General features: G+C 41.8%; 1 protein-coding gene across 1 annotated transcript in view; it reads right to left on the minus strand.

Annotated features, from left to right (window-relative positions):
• The window catches only part of DBX2 (developing brain homeobox 2), a 39,424-nt gene that overhangs the window by 11,296 nt on the left and 5,697 nt on the right, over positions 1-22,431 (minus strand). The window contains exons 2-3 of the mRNA XM_014601003.3: positions 6,663-6,758; positions 677-864 (exon numbers count right to left, since the gene is read on the minus strand). Coding sequence (XP_014456489.2) covers positions 677-864; positions 6,663-6,758 — 284 coding nt within the window. The remainder of the gene's footprint in view (positions 1-676; positions 865-6,662; positions 6,759-22,431) is intronic.

Raw genomic sequence — 22,431 nt, forward strand, 5'->3', positions numbered from 1 at the left:
GCTGTCTGTTCCAGAGAGCAGGGCTGGTCCCACACCTCTGGTCCCTAGCTGAAGCAGTGAGGACTGGCTGACAAGGGAGTGGCAGGGGGAGCAAGCCCAGCTGGTGATGCAGCCCAGTTGGGGGATGGGGAAACTGCCCCTGCCAGGCAAAACCTGGCTAGGGTCTGGGGCCAGTGAGGGGGGTTAAACAACCGTTTCCCCACTGAAACTTACAGCTGGCTGTGACTATAGACTACAAATCCCAAAGGCACCTGGAAGCAAGAAGAAGAAGTGACAAGCAACCCTGCAGAGTCCTGCTGCTGTAATTCTGGACTGGAAATCACAGAGACGTCAACAGGCAACAGGAAGAGGAAGTGAACACACAACCAGAGAGCCGTGCTCTAGTGCCCCCCAAGCTTCTGGCCTGAGCCACTGTAAGCATGTGGCTGCATTTCCTGAATCAAAGGTTCTGTTCACTTCCGTTTCCATTTCATCTGTGCAGTTTAGACTAATCTACAAAGACTGAATCGTTTCAGCCTCAGGCTTTTTGACTGTTTGTACCTAGCCTTAATCTTTACTCAGCTGATTTCATTTAGATTTTTGCTTGAACAAGGGCTAGCCCTGGTTTGTTTATATTCTTCCCTTCAACAAAGCTTTTTCAGACAGAAAATCATGAACATCCTGCTACTCTCTATACCTGCGACTCCTTTAGACCCAAGGTAATGGCAAGTTTCTTTCTGTCCATTTTGCTGATATACTTCTGTTTCTGAAACATTTTCTCCAAAGCTTTCCTCTGGTCCTCAGAAAAGACAGCCCTTCTTAAAATACCTCTTCGGGCTTTGGAGTTGGAATCCTGGGTCAAAAGAGGCAGAACACTTTCCTCTCCTAAAGGAAAAGGAAAATAGCATAACATGTGTAATGCAGGTAAGATAAACATTAAACACTATACTTTACAATACTATCAGCGTGGATTTTCACTTTTGACTTGTTATTACTGTTAGGAATGTGTTACAATGATTCAGTCACATTCAATAAGGAACACTAGAGTTAGAGATAGTGAAGAGTCTCATTTAAGAGTGGTAAAAACTAAATCCAGTAAGTCTATAAAAGGATATCAGCAGAGATTACAGTTTACTCCAAACTCAGTATGATCAGGGAGAAACATCTATACTTTCCCTTTCACAATGCTATCAGCAGGCAAAACTTTTCTCAGGTGTTTATGCTATTCCTATGGAAAATTCAGACTAAGATAAATAGTTTCAAAGGGGCTAAACAGACTTTAAATACTGTGTGTTGGTGTTTTGTTTTTTTAATGAAAAGGCTTTCACAGTAAAGTTTTCCTTAGAAAAGCCCTGGCCATTCATTCATTATTTATTCTGGAAGCTGTAGTATTTTGTGTATTAAAAGCTTTTTGGAGTACTTGAATTTATTCCATTCAGCCTCATTTCTAATCCTTATCCCTAGGATGGCAGTTTACAATGGGCCCAATCACATCTTCTTGAGCTATGTCTGGAGGAGACCCTCTGTTTGGGGAACTCACCCTGGAAAGCAATGCAGGGAAGTGGGTGGGTTGATGGAGGGACATCCACATTTTCCCACCACTACTCCCAAGATAATCTGAGGAAAAATAAAAAACCCAGCCTTTCCATAGCCAACCAAGAAGGGTTTTTAAAAAGAATTGAGAATGCGACACTGACTAGTTACGTTTTGATAGTCCCCCTCCAAGAGCACCAAGTTGCCAGGAAACAAGCTTGGGGAAAGTGACCAGAGGCCCACTAAGTATGGCCTAAAGCCAAATGTTATACATGATAACTGGGCAAGGACAAAAGAGACTCCATAGCCCATACCTAAGGGAGAGTTCCTTCTTGGATTCAGAAGGACTAGCTATGTCCATGTAGCCCAAAACACCTGTGGGTTTTATGCAAGCCAGAACTGAATCACGTACAATTTAGACTCTAAAAGGTGTATTTCCATCCTCTTATGAAGTCCCTTAATGTACATTTCTCTCTAATAAGCTTCAGAATTACTATGTTCTTAACATATCGTTTTTATAAAAACATAGCTTGTTTTTGTGTGTTTTTATCCACAGCCTTTAATTTCTAAGATTCTCACATTGAAGTGACTAGCAAAATGCTTATGTAAAGTAGTTAAAATAATTCAAATTCAAAAATTTTAAACTAAACTAAAATTAACCACACATTTCACGAAGAATGTGTCCCTTATTCATAGAAACATTTTGAATTAAAAAAAAATGTTTCTCCTTTGCAGAAAACATATCCTATTGTAAAGCTAGCTAGATCTAGCTGCAGTTTTCGTTATAATTACCTGGAGCTGTATCAAATTTTAATTTTTATATGTTAAATAAAATGTGTGTATGAGTATTTATGCCACTCTGTGTGTGTATATAAACATGTATACACACAGAATGGTATAGATACTCATACACACATTTTATTGCGTATGTGTATTAGTCTATTTATACAGATTTATACATGCACTCACAACTCCATGTGTGGATTATACAGAAAATTATACGTAATCACAAAATGTCCCCAGTGTGTGTGTGTGTGTGTGTGTGTGTATCACAATTTATTAGATACTTTTGTAGCACATACCTGAGTGGTTTAAAATAGCTAATTTTTACATTAATATGTTAACGCATATAAAAGTAAAATTTTGGTAAAGCCACATTTCAGTTTCAAAACTGGTATATTAAAACCACACACAAATATCACAGTACATTAGATATTTTCATGGCACTTTTGTATGTTATGAGATACAAGACTCTAATCAAACAAAAATATTTGAATTTGGCAGGCAAGTCTCAGAAAGTCATGTTTGAAACAGGTGCATAACTAGGGAGGCAATCACCCCAGGCATGAAAAAAAAAGAAGCTCCTGCCAGCAGCCACATGTTCACGATCATGGGGGCAAACGGAACTCGCCGGTTCCACTTAGCCCCAGGTGCACAACTGTGTCCCTACGTTGCTGTGCTTAAGCTTGTGCAAAAAGTCAACCTCTTCAGGGAGAATTTCAGCTCAGTGCATAAAATTGTCTAAAGAGCCCATTCTGATCCAGGGAGTTTAAGGCCAGAAACTACTATTTTGAAGTAAGATTTCTATACCTCTTTCACGCTGAAGTTATCATAGGCCACAAGGAGATGCATTTTAGATCTGCAGTAACATCATTCGTATCTCCAGTAGGATGGATAGGGAAAAAGTCTAGGCTGCAATTTAATTTTAAGAATAGTTTGGGAGGTGGTTCCTCCTCAGCCATTGCTGCTCCTAAATTTACTGAAAGATAAAGTTTATCAGTAAAAATCGGTTGTGCAGATATCTCCTCTCATCCTCCCAGTTGCCACTGGGGAGGAAGAAGATACTTGAGGACAGTGAGGCTGCCCCTCGTCTCCCCTACTGAACTCTGAAACAGAGTTGTAAGCCACGGACAGACTGCCAGACTTGTGAACACATGATTTTTTTTTTTTCTCTCTAGCTCAGTGTCTCTCAACCCATGGGTCACAATCCAAAAGTGTCACAAAAATATTTGAAAGAGTTGCAAACAATCACAGAAAAACTAGCCCCCCAAGACCGAAATGACTGTCAGAGGCTCCGTGATCACGAGTAGTGGGATGCGTGTGGGGAGCAGCCAGGATGTAGGAGTGGTGGGACGCACATGGCTGGGCTGATCCACTCCCCCTGCCACCAGGGCCAGGCCGGGTGAGTGCAGCAATCCCCCTTCACGCTCCCTGCCACCAGGTGAGTGGGGCCCTGGCTTGACAGGGCCAGAGGAGGGGAGTTGGAATCTGGGCAGCTTGTCCAGGCATGCGGGGCGGCTCAGGCTGCTGCACACAGCCCAGCAGAGGCCCGAGAGGCACATGCCTCCCCTGATCTGTGAGCAGGGCAAGGCAGCTACTGCTGCATGCTGGGCTTTGCATCCCTAGCCCCACTCACCCCTGCCCCACTCCCTCTCTCACCATGGGGGCTTCAATCTCCCCCCCCCCCCCCAGACTGACCTGCTGGGTGGGGGGCAGTAGATCCTGAGTTGCTATTTACTTCAAAAAGTGATCTTCATCTTAAAAAGTTTGGAGACCACTTCTCCACCTTCTTTCCTATTATGAACATTATGGTGATGGATGTTATGTAACTAAACAAAAACTAACAATGAACTCTAAATAAACACCAGTAAATGACAGAGCCAGGCACCACATCAAATTCTGAATGAAATGATTAGTCATGATCTATCATACTGAGTGTGTTTGCACTTACTAACTTTTGTCCTAATCAATAATATGCATTTACATACTGATCACCTCTAATAAATCCATATAATAGGGCTTTTTCTCTGTTTATGCTATATTGTGAACCAAACTCTCAGCATGCATTTTATTCCTGCTAAGCTACCACCAGAATCAGACATTCCTTGGTGCAAGAAGTAGGAGTATACCAGAAATGCAGGATTAGCTAGATGATCCTACTGATGCCCCAGCAAGCATGTACTCTGCACCAGGGCCTGGATGGTTTATGTTGCTGAGTGTCTGGAATGCACTGTTCAAAACAAAATAAGAATCCAGCAGAAACTGGTTTGTAAGATACTAATAAAATGTATGGAATATTTTAAGTGAGTGGCTTATAAATACTGGAGCTTTAGATAGGTGTTCTGAGCTCAGTCTGTTGAAATGCCACATTGCAACTACAGACTGAGAACTGCTAACGTATAATTTACATCACTGATTCATTATAGCGAACATAACTAATAAACTATTGAGTGTGATCAATTTGGTTTCAATTTCCTTCAATTAACAGTAAACAGGAGTGATGAACATTCAAAGTGGAGGATGGTCTAGGAATTCTGTGTTAACTTATGCACATAAAAGCCAAATTCACACTTTATAAGCCAAATGGATATCCTCATCAAGCAAGTGAAAAATCAAAAAGTATACACCGTCTATTTTTCTGGTATATCAGGCAGGACTTTGTACACACATTACAACAGTTATATCAAAATGAATTAAGTGAAACAAGTTGGCTGTCTGTCCTGCTGAACACACAGAAAGGTTTAATACAATGTGGACATAAACACTAATATGGTACCAAATGTTTGGCAGGTTGATTTTTTTTTAAGTCTCTCTTTCGTATCCTAATATATGGTGATAAATTTCATCTTAATTCGTGGAACAATCTGCATTTGCCTTCATGGCAGAGACCACCTTGAAGGAGCGAGTAAAAGCTTTAGTCATGGTTTCCATTTTTTCATTTGAATTCAATACAGTCTAGTTAAATGGACAATTAATAGGTCACTTCCAAAATAGTAGTGTATCAGTCCTGGTTAAAAAACAATCCCCACAGTTGATAATGGGCCCTGTGTATTCAGCAAGTCCCTGTATACACTCAGCTCATCCACTAAATCCCTTTTCAGGTAGACAGGGTTATATGGGAAGATGAGCTAGAATGAGTCTATAAAAGTCAGTTTCATTCACTGCCTTATTTTTCAGTCAAGTGCTTTAAATGGTGTCCAGAAATTCTCTTGGAATGTGAGACAGGAGAAAAGACTGGCATATAGAGCATTGCTTTATGACCATACAAAAGGGCAACTGACCCTTGCCCAGGCCTTTTCAATGTGAAATAGTTCCTAAAGTTCATCTGCACAGTGAAAAATTGTGGTGGGGTCGCGTGTGGATGAGTAAAATGAAAGTGGTGATTGGTCATGGTGCTGTCAACCATTGTGATGTAGTCCTGGCCATGTAAAATGCTCTGTGGGAAAGTGTCAGCCCCCTAAAGAGGTGTTCAGAAACTTGCAGCTCATTAAACTGCCAGCATTTGCTGCCTCACTTGTCAAGAATCATTCAACTTAGCAACTGCCCTCCTGAAACATTCATAAAACACATGCACATCTTCAGCCATGGTTTGAATTCAACTGTGATAAAAGCATATGCTTCAGAATGTATAAACACCAGTTTCCATTTGGACTCAATACACCATTCTGGGCTCTTTGCTCACTTCTGAGGAGCTAAGAAATGTGTCTCATTTTTATATCCTTAGCCATAAGTATCTAAACTCTTTATTAAAAAAAATGCACAATATGACATGCAAGTCTGAAGATCCAGGTTAAATTTAAGTTAGCTTTATGTGAAAATCTATTCCAGATCTTTAATCCTTAATATATAACCTTGAACATATAATCATTTAAAAAAATATTTATTTCAAGTTCAACATATAACTTTAAAAATATCAAATTAAATATGTGTAGGCATTTGTCTGCTATGAACAAAATAAGCAATTAAATCATGTTAATAAGCAAGATGCATGCATCATAATTTATGTCAAGCAAACATTAATATTCAATATCCATTTTATAATCTTTCAGTTTTTTTCTTTCCCTATTTGCGAACAGATTTTTAAAAGAGCTACCGATTTTTAAAGGATCTTTTCTAGCAAAGTGAAAACAAGGAGCTTTCCTTGGTTAGCTCTCTCTGGGTGTCTCAATGCCATTAGAAATCTCTCACAATTGCTCAGTGTATTTAAGTTTGATAAATCTTTGGAAAACTTTTGAATAGGATTGCTGTGATTTTACTAAGGAATTAGCTGCTGCCATTGCATCACCAATTAGTTTTCCAGAACACATTAAATCCTGCTGCTTTGGTTTACAGAGTAACTCAAGCATTACTGATGAAGCATAAAAACTTACTTGGAAAAGCAGTGGGGGATGCAGGGTGCTGACAGGACCCACCACAGCATACTGAGTAGAATGGCGGCGCTCGCAGAAAAAAGTGTTTGGAAACAGCTGCAAATAAAGCACAGATCTAATTGATTATCTGTTTAATTTAGGTGGTAATCATAAAAAATAGATTTCTAAAAAGTCAGTTTGTAAAGTACTGCCCCACAAGCTCCATTTCCCTTTACTCAAATTGTGATATTTTTATAGCAAATGATGATTGGCCAAAGGTCTTTTTTCACCTTTTGCAACTTACATATTGCTTAAATTACATTATACTAGACCATCAGAGTACATTTACCATGAGACTATATTCTGATAGATTTCTGTTAGCGCTACTGCTATTACACTTATACCAACTGTACATTTTGAACACACTGGCCCAAATTCATCTCTGGGTGCAAAACCATAAAAAAGCTACTTTATACAACTATAAGAGTTATCATAGCTTTGGAATACCCTTAAAAACACCAGAACTGGCAAGGACTTTTACTTGCATGGAATAAAAAACCTTTAGGAAAAACTGGTGTAAAATGTACCAGGGGCAATCAAATAGGTTCTGCAAAAATTACTTTATAAGACTCAAGGCCTGATTCCGCCACTCGTGTTGAACAGTAATTTACTGCACAAGTAGCTGCATTTATTCAAAACTACTTGATGAAAAAGGTTCTTTTCAACTATTAAGAGCTGCAAAATGTGGCTAGTAGAATTGGTAATATTTAATAACAGTTCTTTAAAGGTTTTGAAACCACCTTGTAGAACTCTGTGTAAGTATCTGCAGAATGCTTCAAAAAACAACCCGCCCCTAAACAAACCAAGCAACCAACCTATAGAAAATATGCCATTCTGTAATAAATTCAGAAGTACACTTTTCTAGACTGGTTGCTTTTTTCTGTGCATATTTGTGATTGTACCAGCCAGCATCAAGGAATAGTAAAATATAGTTTTCCTGTTTTTCTCCTGTTTTGAAAGTGGCCATACTATACTTGAAAAAATAGTACATTTGAAAATTATGTTTAGTCACATAACAGTTGTATCACTTGATTTAGTCTAGAAAAAAAGCTTAGATTCTTTTTACTGTGATCTGTCTAAATGTCCAGTGTGCCACTTAAATTAAAAAGTTCTGAAATAAATTATGTATTTATTTTTTAAAGATATCTGACTACATTTTTTTCCCTAAAAGATCTCGTAAAACAGCCCATTATCACAGTAAAAGAGAAAAATGGGCTTGAGTCATTATCCGTTTCGTTTACTTGTGCAAAATGAACAGCCAAAAATAGTCCACCTGAGTCCACATGCAAGCACCTCAGTAAGAAGCCTGCTTTTCAAAAGTACTGAACATGCAACAACTTTTGTATTATAATCCTACTTCTTGGGCCTCATTTTTTAAAATCTTGACTTTATACTTTGCTTTAATACATTCCAGCCTTATTACATTATTCTCTTGCGATTATACAGCAATAAGGTTTTTAATTGCAATTGTTCATTAGCGATTTGGTATTCCATTCCACATGTGGTATAAACAAGCACTAAAGTAACTGATTGTGATCTGGTTGTCAAAAGTCTAGGGATATGCTTCAGAGACACTTATAAAGAGAAGGATTTAAAAAAGATTTAAATCAGACATTGGTTGGGCTTCTTTTCATACATTTTCAGATGTAGAACCACCCTGACAGAAATGGCTACTCTAAAAGAAGTCAAACCTTGTCTCCCTTAACTCACCTAAGTATTTCCACTATGGTGTCCCAATAGCCTGTGAGCTTATGCCTTCAACTGAAGTAGCGGGGCAAGTAAGATAGACAGGATTTGTCACTAATTTAAGAATCACAGAAGACAAAAAATGAAAAGACCAATTATCTAATCTTGGCCATCACCCTCGACCTGCAACCTTGTTCTTTACGGAGTTGGTAAAGTTTTGCCCACAGTAGTTTTTTAAGCCACAAATAAGGGGGTGAGGGGTTCACTGCTGCCTTTAGGAGACAAATTCATCTTGCTCTCAAGGAAGCATTCCCTGATATTCAGTATACAACGTCCACATCTGAAGTGTGCCCCTACATACTAGGCCTGTGTGAAGCAGCTAGTACTCACTTTGTATTCGGATTCATCCAATTTGGGGCGCAGTGATTCGATTTGGTGATTTGAATCACTGTCCCGAATCAAGTCGGCCAAATCTGCTTTGGAGATTCAGCTGCTGCTGAATCAGCCAAATCACCCCCATCCCCCACCTGCTCTCCCAGCCCCCAGCTCTTAGAAAATAAATAAATAAAAGCTCCCACTCACCAGCTGCTGCCAGGCAGTGGGGGCAATCCCCGCTGTCCCCACTGTCCCACACTGCATGGGGGGCTCAAACACAAGCCCCCTGACCTCTGCCTGCTCTCCAAGCCCTCACATGACTGCCTCGCCAGCCCCAGCTCTCAGCCCTTTAAAAAAAAGCCCCGACACACCGGCTGCTGCCAGGCAGGGGGCAATCCCCATTGTCCCATACTGCGTGGGGGGGGGGGGGGCTCTGTCACAAGCCCCCAGAAGCCCCAACAGCTGCTGCAGCAGCAGCAAGTGGGGTTCTTTCGGTTTTTTAAACGGCTGGGAGCTGGGCTGGATGGGGCAGCCATGGGGGGGGCTGGGACAGTGGGTGGGGTTCGGGGGGCTTGTGGCGGAGCCCCCCACGCAGTGTAGGGTAGTGGGGGGCAGCAGAGATCGGTCCCCCCTGCCTGGCAGCAGCTGGCAAGTAGGGGCTTTTTTTTTTTTAAACAACCAGGAGCTGGGGTGGCCGGGGCAGCCATGTGGGCGCTGGGAGAGCAGGCAGGGGATGAGGCCTAGTAGGGGTCCCCCCCATGGTCTCCTCCCCCCTCCTTCAGCCCCCCTTACCAGCATGGAGTTCAGGTCCAGCTCCCTGCTGCAGTGAGCGGGACCACCCAAATCTCTGAAGCTCTCTGAATCTTTTCCAAATCAATTTGGAGAGCTTCAAATCAATTCAGACCTTTTAACTGGTCCCGATTTGATTTGGATTTGGACACCAAATCAGGCCGAATCTCCTCCGAATTGATCAGCACTTGAAGCTTCACACAGTCCTACTACATACCCAGGTACCACACTACATAATATTTTTTCTTTTTTAATGTTTATATTCATCTGATATTTGTGTTTGTTGTTTCATCATTCTATATCTATTAATCTATCTATTCATCTTTAGATTTCATTCCCTCTTCTTCTTTGAACTTTTTTATTGCTTATTGCTGGATTCCCTCCAGTTTTTAATATCTTTTTGATAATGTAATACCCCAAAAAGGCAAGTCATATCGCAAAGGAAGTTACCTGGGTACAGAGCCAACCCAAGCAGGATGCAGGACCCGGGGCAAATCAGCTCATGTGGGGCCCTGACCCTGCCCTGATCTCACACACCCTGGATGCAAAGAAGCCACCGCCCCCATTGGCAGTGGCGCCACCAGCAGGGGCGAGGAACGGGTACCAAGCAGCCAGACATGAAGCCACTGGTAGCAGCACAGAGTTCCCACGGCTGCTTGGCTCGGCTCGGCAGGGCCCCCCAAAGTGCAGGGACCAGGGCAGTCACCCTGATTCGCCGTCCCTCCGCCCCAGGGATGGCCCTGCCTGGATACATCAGAATTGAATATATGCTTACTTCAGAGAGGCAATACTTATACACAGATGATGGAGGAACAGACTAGAAAAGCATTTTCCATTCACTAAAATTCTGTGTTTCTATATATTAGTTGCAAACATGAGATGGCATGAGGTGGAGATTCTGCTCCAAATAAAGTCAGTAGCAAAATTACCACCAGCTTCAGCTGCAGCAGTATTAGAATCTCAAAGGTCACTGTTCTGCCAAAGAAAACCTGAAGTAAATCTATGAATTTGCATGCAAGTTTCCAACAGTGAGGCAGTTTGCTGATATCATGCCATCAAGCAAAGAATATAGATCTCCAAGGCCTTGGTCTTGAGTCCACTGAAGTCAAAAAGGAATTTTTCCTTTGACTTCAGTAGGCTTCGATTAGGAGTCAAAATTGCTCATCTTCTACTATGGTGACTGCACACCCCAGAAGAAATAGAGGTTTAAGATGCAGAAAATATCTTTATACATATCTCTGAAACAGGGTATTTCTAAGACAGCTTCTTTAATCTATTCTAAACCTTGTGGAGTAGACAACAGTAGTATAGCTCCTTTGATGCATAGCAAATATATCCTTAGCAATTAAACTTCTTCAGTATCTTCCAGCTGTGTGCAAGAGATCCACATGAAAATTCTAAGTTAGAGACATTGGGCCAAATCCTCAGGCAAGGTAAATCAGTATAGTTCCACTGCAAGCAGCATGTAGAGCTATACAAGTGAGACACTGTCCCATTATATGGATTTTTAACACCCCCTTGGGAACTTCAGATTCATAAAAACATGAATGGTGCATCCTGATTCACAGTGGGCGTGTCTACATGAGACATTACTACGCATTTATTTAGTACGTGTATTAGCAAGTACTAAATAAATACACAGTAACTGTAGTTACTGTGCAATAGCATTGGCAAACGTCTTTTAAGGGACACTATTGCACAATAGCCTAATAATACTGTGCAGTAGTGTATTAGTACTGTCTGTGCTATGATGCACTACCGCACAGTATTATTAGGCTACTATGCAGTCAGCAGCATCTTGTGTAGATGCATCCAATATGTTCAATTTTCAGCTGTAATTCAGATAGTTTAAAATGCAGCTTGCTGTGAATCTGCAAAACAAAATGAAAACTATTTACACAAAAATTATACAATGCATATTGGCCAGGTACTTTTTTTCTGAGTATGACTGTAACCATTAGGAATCATACAGTACATATAAATTCTGGCCATCAGCATACAGCAAATATTATATGTAATTTCAAGCAAACCCTTCTTATTCCTTACATAAAGCTGAGAAGAGCTGTAATGTTTTTAGGAAATCTGTTCTGTGCTTAATAGGATGAATGACATGGTAATCACAAAGGTAAATTAAGATCCATCTGTGAGTTGGACAACAGAGAGTCAAATCCTCAACCCTGTCCATATTACTACTCCACTTGGCACTCCCATACATTTCAGTGGAACACTCCATGTAGATGTAGGAGTTTGCAGATTTGATCTCACGAACTCATGAAAATAAAAAGTCATAATATGGTATACACTGAACTGCCCTGATGACATAGAAAAGCACCAAAATGTTATTCTGTATACTTTTTTCTCTTAAAAGACATTATGTAGTCCTAAATCTCAGAGGATTTAATACCTGAAATGAAAATAAAATATTCTTGTACTATATAATAGAAGACATATTCGTGTGTGCCTGTAATTGCTGTACAAAATGTTAGTAATAATGCCTACTTCCATTCAGCTGTATAAGGTTGGAACGCTTTCCACATGTTAACTATAAGTACACCAGACAGGTGACCATAACTCTAAATATTAATTAAGTACAATTCAATTTAAATGCCCTTGTATGAAATAATTATAATATTCTAAATCAGGTTGTTATCATGGTGTTTCAATTAAAAAAAAAAACCTAGCATGTTGAAATAGTGTGTTCTTTGCTCCAATATTATAATTTCTGGAATCTCATTGCTTTTAATCACTCAAATTAGAGAGTGTCAGTGTAGCAGTTAAAGACCATGTTAAACATACTCAAAACACGTTTTGCAAAAATTGCAATGAACTCATAATTCATCTCCCTAATTTAGCCATTTCATATTCCCTGAAATAAGAAGCAAAAGTTGTGATTTCGTCATATTTATTTTTCAGGTTGAACAAATATTCTTCAAGACACAAAGCAAGTTGTAACTCTATAGATTAATTAGGAATTGTTCGCTGTAACTGGTCAAGTACATTACATGGTGCTATTTCTGTTCCTTGACCAAGTGAGTGTAGAAGTGTTAATGGACCATGGCTGAATACATCACGGTCATTTGGGGGAATCAGAAGTAAGATCTTAGGCACCGAATAACCCAATCTTTTATCACTTGAGCAAAATAAAGATTAATTCCTGTGAGACAGCAGCAGACCGCAGAGCTGCTAGGATCTGCCACTAGAGGGAGCAAAAATCTCATGTACTTGGCTAGTGAACCATGCAAGTATTTCTGGTGCCTCTGCTATTGCAAACGTTAATTTGGCTCTCCACTAATACTCACACATTTAATTTTCATACTCCATTAGCATTCAGACCACTAAAATTTAATTTCATGACTGGTCAAAGAATATTGTCAGACACAATTGTGTTTCATTTTAAATATGTAATGACATACAGCATTACTTATCATGCATTACACATGATGTATATAACTGTGTATGTGAGAAAATATTTATACGTCATAAATCATAAAAGTGTTCCGTGGTTCTAAAAACATATTTTAAACTCCTGCATAAAAAGGTAATGCTATGAACATTATTTGCAATTTTATGTTGTAAAACATAAGGAATTGGTAGTGAATGTGAAAGTTAACTTGGGTCCAACAGTGTCTACAAAATGATGAGTTCAAAATCCTAAGAGAAGGAAAGGAAAGAAAGAGAGCAGCAGAATAAAGGAACTGGACTTCAAAAAAAAAAAATCACTTAAAAAAAACTCAGAGAAATGATAGGGAGGATCCCATGGGAAGCAAGTCTGAGGGGAAAAGGAGTCCAGGAAAGCTAGCTGTACTCTAAGGGAGTCATACTTAGGATCCAAGAACAAGCTATCCTGATGCAACAGGCATGGGAAGTGCAACAGGAGACCAGCCTGGCTGGACAGCGATCTCATCATTGAGCTAAATCTCCAAAAGGAATCCTACAATAAGTAGAAACTTAGTCATATCACTAGGGAAGAATATAAGACTATCATACATATGTGCAAGGAGAAAATCAGGAAGGCCAAGGCACAATTTGAGATCTAAGTGGCAAGGGATGTAGAAGGGATTCTACAAGCATTTCAGAAGTAAAAGGAAAGTGTAGGTCCCTTATTAAATACAGAAAGCAACCTAGTTATAGATGACTCGGAGAAGGCTGACGTATTCAGTGCCTTTTTCACTTCAGTCTGCACAAATAAGGTTGGGTACCAAATAATGAGTATTTTTTTGGCAACAAAAGACAGGGAAAGAGAAAGACAGCCTAGAGTAGTGGAAGAACACGTTAGGAGTTAGAGAAAACTAAATGCTTTCAGGTCAGCAGGGCTTAACGGGATAGGGCATTGAAGGAATTGGCTGAGGTTATTTCAAAGCCACTGGCCATCCTCTTTGAGAACTTCTAGAGGTCAGGTGAGGTCCTAAATGACTGAAAAAGGACAACTATAGCATACATCTTTAAGAAGGGAAGGGGAGGATCCAGAGAACTACAGACCAGTCAGTCTGACCTTATTAATACCTGGAAGGATCATGGAATAGATCCTTTGAGGACCCATTTCAAACCATATAGAGGAGAACAAGGTGATCAGGAATAGCCAACATGGATTCACTAAAAGCAAGTCATGCCTGATCAACCGGATATCCTTCTATGGTAAGGTGACAGGTTCTGTAAAGGGGGGGCGAGGGGAGGGGAGAACAGTGGATGTGACATCCATGACTTTTTGTTATGGGAAACAGTGTCAAAAATCCACGCTATTCTCATTAACAAACTAAAGAAATATAGACTAGATAAAAATACTGTAAGGTGAATGCATAACTGGTTAAATCAGCATGCTCAACAAGTAGCCATCAATGGCTCAATGTCTAGCTGGGAAGAGGTTATCGAGTGGGCTAACCCAGGAATTTGTCCTAGGTCCAGTATTGTTTGTCATCTTCATGGAATGATTTGGATGATAGAACTGAGGGTGTACTTAGCAAATCTGCAGACAACACCAAGTTGGGTGGAGTTGCAGACACTATAGAAAGTAAGACAAGGAGCCAGAATCACTAGGATAAACTAGAGAAATTGTCTACAATAAATCAAATGAAATTCAACAAGGACAAGTGCAAAGTACTGCAGTCGGGACAAAATGATTGTACGCACAAATACAGACTGAGGAACAGCTCACTAGGCTGCAGTAAAACAGACAAGGACCTGAGGGTTACAGTGGACAACACAACTGAAAATGGGGTAACAGCGTGTTCTTGTTGCTAAAGTCAAAAGTGTATTGGGTTCTTTTAACCGAAACATCACTTGCAAATTGAAGGAAGTGATTCTCCTGTTCTATCCGGCACAGGTGAGGCCTCACCTGGAGTACAGTGTCCAGTTTTGGGCCCCACACTTCACGAAAGATATGGACAGATTGCAAAGAGTCTGGTGGATGTGACAAAACTGATTAGAGGCCTAGGAAATATGATTTATGAGGAAAAGCTAAAAGAACTAGGGTTATTTAGTCTGGAGAAGAGAAAACCGAGGTGGGGATTTGATAACAGTCTTCAACATGTGAAAGGTGATTATAAAGAAGATGGAGATAGACTACTCTCTGGGGCTGTAGGGGACAGAACTAGAAGAAATGGCCTCAAACTGCAGGAGGGAAAATTTACGTTGGAGATTAGGAAGAACTTTCTGACTATGAAAGTCATTAAGCATTGGAACTGCTTACCTAGAGAAATTGTGGAACCTCCATCCCTAGAGATTTTCAAGAGCTGGTTAGACAGAAACTTGGCTTGAATGATTTAGCCAGGGATAATCCTGCCTTCAGCAGAAGACTGAACTACATAGCATCATGGAGGTCCCTTCTTGGCTTACTTCCCTATGATCCTAAATTATTGATTTTCAATTGGAGCTTATAAAAATCAGTGCATTAGTCACACTAAGAGATAAGTCACCAAAAAGGGGGTTGAAAGTACAACTGCCTAGCTGATCTTTTCCTCACAGCGCTAGAATTTTGGCAGGTTAAGTGAGAATGTCTGAAACTGTTATTTGTGTAGGCATAATTTATCACTGAGGAATTTATGCACATTTGTGTTACATGCCTATATGCAATAAGGATGCACAGGATTCATAGCATGTGGGTAGGCATGTGTCAATACCACAAGCAGCATCAATTTCACATTTGTGCAGATAACTACATAAGGCATTATGCAAGCTTTAGCCAGTTGGTTTGGTGTTTCGTGGCATAATTTAAGTACAGGGGTTATTTCTCCCCATTTGCTGAAGTATCATGCTTTCTACACATACCTGCTATGCAGCAAAAGCCTGGAGTATCACTGCAGTGGCAGAATTATTAAAGACAACCAAGAAGAGAAATGTTCTGATTCAGCCACAAACAGAGCAAAATATTTCCCTTGCATTCTTATAAAAAATATCTTTGTTTAGAAATAATTTCCTGAAATGAGGTGATATGAGGGTTATCTGATTTGATGCACTAATGACTGTGCTTTTCATTGCTACAAAATCCTGCATGGGACTGCAAGTGGATATGAAAATAAGAGATTGTCGTTATGTATAAATGAGTTATGAGCTGAATACATCTAGTATCTCAGTCCTAGGCACCTCTTCAGCAAGACAGCAATTGAGCTATGTTGGTTGTTGTAATATACCCAACTATTAAAAATCATGAGACTGGTTTAAAATAATGAAAATTTAAAAATAAATTGTAGGTTTTCATTTGCCACCTGGTTTTGAGTCTTCTAGGGTTCATGTTTTACATCATCTGGTTTATAACCATCTAAATCAGTGGTGTGCATGGATTAGATCTGACCCCTGGCATCATGTCATCTGGCCCACATGGCTCTTCACAGGACTGAAAATTTGGCAGTGGAGAAGCAGTGGCACTGCTCCCCTGCTGCTAAATTTCAGGACCCAAGGGCAGCCCAACAGGCTGGATAGCACGGCCCTGCATGCTAAATGTGCATAGAGTGGCATAGAACCCCATCCCAGAGCCCAATCCTGACATGCGGGGCCAGACAGGGGTGGCACAGGGTCTGATCCTGGAACATGGGGGTGATGTAGGATGCCAGGCCTGATCTCAATGCACAGGGCCCAATCCTGGCATGAGGCCTTATCTTGGTATGCAGGGCCCAATCTGGCCCATGAACTGGCTCTATGCTATTAGGCTGGGATACTAAATGTATTAACTTTGGCATGGAAAGCCAAAAGGTTGAGTGCCAGTGGCCAAGACCAGCAGTTGACAAACTTTTCTAGTTGTGGGCTTGAATGAGCCACCTCAGGTCAAAGGTGTTAGGACAAGGGTGGGCAAATATTTCAGCTGGCAGGCCACTTTACAAGTTTTGATGAGCTGTTGAGGGCCATACAGATAGTCTTTCAGAAGACATCATTTTAACAAATTATAGATAAAAACCAAAATCACATAGTAAAAATCAAACATCTACTATAACATATTTTATTTCAAAAACAATTTTGTCTTAATTATTTTTTTGAGTAGTGTATATAGAGGCAATTGCATCATAGCTCAAAGTAAAGTCATATTCTTGTATATTGTGTGTGTGGGAGGAGCAAGGGGAGATGGAAGTGTGAGAGGGAGTGGGTGTAAGTATGAGTTGGGGGCTGCCCACATGCTAGGTCCCAGGAGCTGGGTGGGGCAAGGGATCAGGGAAGGGAGCACATGCAGCAGAGCTCATCCGGGTGATGCAGTGCAGGTGCATTTTGCCCCTTCCACTCCAGTTGGCCCACAGCTGCCCCTGTGATGCTCTGCAGGGGCCTAAGCCCTGCCTGCTCCTACCTGGGACAACCTGAGCTGCACCCCAGCCTACCAATGACCCCACCCCAGCACACACAGTTTTCCAGCAGAGTACTGATTGGCTCCCCCCACCTCCAGTCACTCCTCCTCCTGCCACTTCTGTGCCACTCTGGGCAGCAGGTAGTGACAGCAGGAAGTGCTACATGAAAGTGGTAGCAGCCGCTGTGGCAACACATGCCAGAAACCACATGCCCAGCCAGGTGAGGGGAAAACTGCAGCCAGGCAACTCCTGCCCCAGCATGTGGGGCGCCAACTCCAGCTCCTTGCCGCCTTCCACTCACTCAATTTCCCAGCACAGTGAGCCTCCATCTGCAGATGACTGAATGGAAGGCAGCTCCACCAGGAAGCTGTGTACACTGGCTGGGGCCACAGCCAGGGCCGTCAGGGGTGTGGGAAAGGAGCAGGCAGGGCTAAGCCCCATGCAAAGTGCCAGGGGGCAGCCATGGGCCAGATGCAATCAATTGGCAGGCCAGATCCAGCCTGTGGGCCATAGTTTGCCCACCCCTCTGTTAGGACCTGCTTGCAGCTGGTGCTTTTCCACATGACAGCACAGAGGAGTGCCTGCAGCTGAAGCTCCCTGCCACCAAACACCACAGAAGCCACACATCCACAGTCTAGATCCAATGACTTGGTGGGCCAGATCCAAGTTGTGGATCCATAGATTGCTTACCCCTTATTAGATCAACCTAAGGTAATTTGGAAGCATGCAGAAATAGGCTTCCTATCAGTGAGAGATTTGTGCGACTTGCGTAAGGTTCGTGCAATCAGCCCTGTACTAAATACCACAGGTCACCTCCTGAGACGGTGTGAGGTTATACACATCAACCAACGGGAGACCATGGAACACCCCTGGTTCTACAGGGTCCTGAACAAGTTTGGGACTGAGTACAGGTTACAGAATAAAGGTACGGTAACTATGTCAAACCATAGGAAGATACAGAAGGCGGTCAGAGCCAGACACATGCTATTGACCATGGAGCTGCTCCCCGATAACAACTGCCAAGCCATCTGGGAGCAGATCTTCCACAAGGACCTACGAAAGGACCACAGACACCTGAACTGGCTAACAGCTCACCGCACTCTCCCAGCTAGGGTGTGGAAATACAGAGATAGGCAAGGGACTCAACCCAGCTGCCCCAAGGGAACTTTGCCGGGGTGCAGAGACCATCGACCACCACCTATGGCTCTGCTCATACGCCAAGTGGATGTGGAAAAACATAAACTGACTCTGCGAAGAGGTGCTAGGGGTCAGGCTGATGATGAGGGAGGTGGCGCTGTACGGAAATCTGACTAAACATCAAGGGACCCTGACAATCCGTTTCAACAAGTTTGTGTCCTGGGCCAGGAGTGCCTTGTAGAAGTGCAGGAACCTCCTGATGTACAGACACACGGAACTTGAGGAAGCATACTGTGTTAAAATGTTTCTGTGTGAACTCCAGTCCTACTACCATAAATCGGTGGGAAAGGACGGAGAAGACGCAGCCAACTCTACCTGGCAAAGGGATACTGGGCACAGGCTGTTCAAAGAGCCCCCTAGAGGGGGAGTGGACAGGGATAACAAAGAGGACAGCGAGACAACCAGACCTGGAGACAGCAACAATGACAGCAGTGCTGCCAGCAGCAGCGGAAGCAACAGCGACAGTGACAGCAATGACAGTGAATGAACTGAGAATATAAACCCCAAAATCAGGGCTGGGACTAAAAGACGGTGCAACTGGATTAGGGAAAGGACTGTGGACACGTGTGCAGGAGTATTTATTTTAATGGGCCCGTGGGCTTTAAATGTGGGCTAAGGGTGTGTGTGTGTGTGTGTGTGTGTGTGTGTGTGTGTGTGTGTGTGTGTGTGTGTGTGTGTGTGTGTGTTCCCCACCCCAAAAGAAGAAAAAAAAAAATATATCACACAACCCCAGCAACTTCCTAAGGATCTGGGCTTATTGTGCCTGATGATTATAAAAAAAGCCTCCTACAGTCTTAAATAATAGAATCTGTTTTCATTGTGCCAAGATTACCTTCTTAATGCTGCCAAGGGCTACCAACAGCCATGTAAGTGCTACTTTAAGAAGTCAAAAGAAAATCGTTAGCTTGCAGAGCCAAGTTCTACAAGAGAAACTTCCTAAGGGCCACATTGTGCAATCAATGCAGACACAAAACTCCCACAGAAATCAATGGGGGTTTTCACAAAAATTCTTCACATGCTGAGGCCATAATTTTGCATTTAAGTGCTGTTGGTTAAGCACAACCATTGTTCCATTGCTAAGTCTCTTACTCCTTTATTTAGATGATTAACTAATTAATTACCATAAATCTTTTCCAGCAATATTTTTCAATTATTGTAAGGCATTGGTGCTCAACATCTGACTCACAGGCCAAATCTGGCCTACTTGGTCATGTCATCCAGATAACTGGGCTCCCCACAGATTTTCCAGGGACTTAAGCCTGGAAATTAAGCACCAGGGAAGCAGTAGCAGTATTAGCTGCCCTGACTTCCAGAGCTGTGGCAACAAGTGCTACCACCACTCCCCCACAATCTAATTTCTGGACCCATGGGGAGCCCATGGGCTGGATAACATGGTCCCATGTGCCAGAGTGCTCTGGCACATAGATAATCCAGCACATAGTCACTCCATGGCCAGATCCAGAATGTGGGGTCTGGCAGGCCAAACCAACATGCAGAGTTGCAACAGAGCCAGATCTGGTTTGTGAAGCCAGACCATGGTGCAGGGTCACTGCATGGATCGATCCAGTGCTTGGGGCCAGCCGAGGATGGCTGGCACATGAGATCACATCCACAGACCAACCCTGCGCACCAACCCCACACTGGATCTAGCCTGCAGAATGGCTCTACACCACTCATCCAGCCTGTGGGGCCAGATCATTGAGCACCACTGTTCTGAGGCAGGGCCAGAAGGTAAGGATTGTGGTCAGTTTATCTATGATTTGCTGAAAAAACTTCTGCAGTTGTGGGTGAACACCATCAATGACAACTAGCTTGGCTTCTCACAGGCCAACAATGAGAGGGCTGCAAACAAAACTTACCACCACCTTTGCACGCACTCCCTTGATTGATGCCCGTTAGCCCAAGCCTGGACCCTAGCGACTGGCCCAACTGCAATGGGAGGAAGAACAAGTCCATCATGGGAACATTAATTTTAACTAGATTGTAATCCCACAGAATACTCTCTTTCACCAAAGAGGGTGGTTGAAGCACCACTTCACTTTTAAAACACTGAGCGAGTCTCAATGTATCTGAAAATCAGATACACCAACTAAAAATCCTAGCAGTGTTCCGAGTCCTAGGATAGTCCCATTTCATAATATGCCAGAGTAACTACCAGAATAACATCCCACAAAATCCCTCAAAACTGAAGGATTGAAGTTCAAGTCTTGCAACACAGCCTGAAAGTAACCCAAACCAGGCTCTGGCAGAAGCAGATTCCTTAGCCAAGTATCACTCACTGGAACAGCCAGCAGACTCTCTTCTCTTTTAAAGAAGTTGGTTCCTTTCATCTGATCCATTATCTTAAATGCCAAAACACTTTCAAAGTTGGTAAGAATCAAAAGTACTTATTATTTTTCCCTTTTAATTTCAATGAAAGCTACAGAGTTCCATGTCACCTGTGGGCATACAGAGGCCTGCCAACACTGTGAGATAATAGTTCTGACTCCAATAAAAGCATTTATTCATTATTTAAAAGAGGTCCAAGCTAAAAAAAAACAACCTAATTTAATTTCTGTAAAGCAAATATCTACTAGTTGCTAAAAGGAACAAAATGCAAGAGATGTTAATGAAAGTGGAAAATGGCAGAAATAAAATATTTTGGTTAAAATAAAACATTCAATAGTAGGTACTACTGCTGTGATTATTACATTGTTAAGGAAAGACAGACCAATGCACAGAGGACTAGCCTGGGGTGGGGAAGACCTGGGTTCAAGCCTCTGCTCTGCCACTGATTTCCCATGTGACTTCAGGCAAGTCAATTAGGCAAGGTCCTATTCCATCTATTATGTATTAAAATCCCAGTAGGTGACTAAATGCAAACCCATTCCACCTTGCTCAAGTCCCTGGAAAATTATTAACACATTTTATAATGGACTTTTGTAATAGACTGTCACCTTAGCCCTAAAACTAAGATACAAAACTCAGTGAGAAGGAAGAGGACCCACCCAGTTCAGGGTATGCAGCAGGGTGGATCACAATTAGGTGTTTAATTAGTGGAAAAGGATCTACTGCATAATCTCTCTGCACCTCAGTTCCTCATCTATGAAATGGAATAGTTACTTTCAAGCTTCCCAGGGGTTTTGGGGGATAAATACATTAAAGATTATGATATTCTTGCACATTATGGTAATAGAAGCTGCCTCAGTACCTTAAATTGATGTGTATTAACGTATATCCAATATATTTTTATAATCTAATTGTCTAGTTGTACTGTACTCTCAACCTCATAGTAAAAAATTATTATGGAACTCCAACATGTCCAGTATCCCAGCAAAGCCTGGAATGGAATATGCCCAGTGCTACATTTGTTTTCTTTCTTCCTTCCTTTGAACTTTCCTTTTACTTCCTGTGCCTATCAGTTACTCCAGCATAGTACAAAAGGTATAAGCATGGAGCCAGATTCACAACCACAAAAATTAACTGGCTCCAATGCACTTACTGTCATTTTCCACTTGTGAAGAACATGGATTTTCAGCAACTGATTATCAGAACTGCTAAGTAAGGACATCTCTTACTGAGGTCAGGAAGTCTTGCAGTTACTCAACACTTCTGGAAATCACACCATACTAAAATATGTCAAACAGACCTTGTAAAAACCAAACCACACTACATCCCGTTATCCCTCACAGTGACTCTCCCATGCAAGAAAACACCTAAAAAAGAGGCAAGGCTTGCAATACAGCCGGAAGGCAACCAAACACAGGACCCTAGTGGACTAAAGGTAGCAGCAAATTTCAAAGGCAAGGAGTACTCATTGAAGACACCCACTAGGCATCCCTTTCCCCCACAGTCAGAATAAATCTGTTCATTTAGTCAGAACCATTGTCTTAAACTTCACCCACACATTACGGTAAGTAATAGTGGGGGTCAGAGTG

This window comes from Alligator mississippiensis, chromosome 4 (genome assembly GCF_030867095.1).
Source record: "Alligator mississippiensis isolate rAllMis1 chromosome 4, rAllMis1, whole genome shotgun sequence".
In the NCBI taxonomy this organism is placed as follows: domain Eukaryota; kingdom Metazoa; phylum Chordata; order Crocodylia; family Alligatoridae; genus Alligator; species Alligator mississippiensis.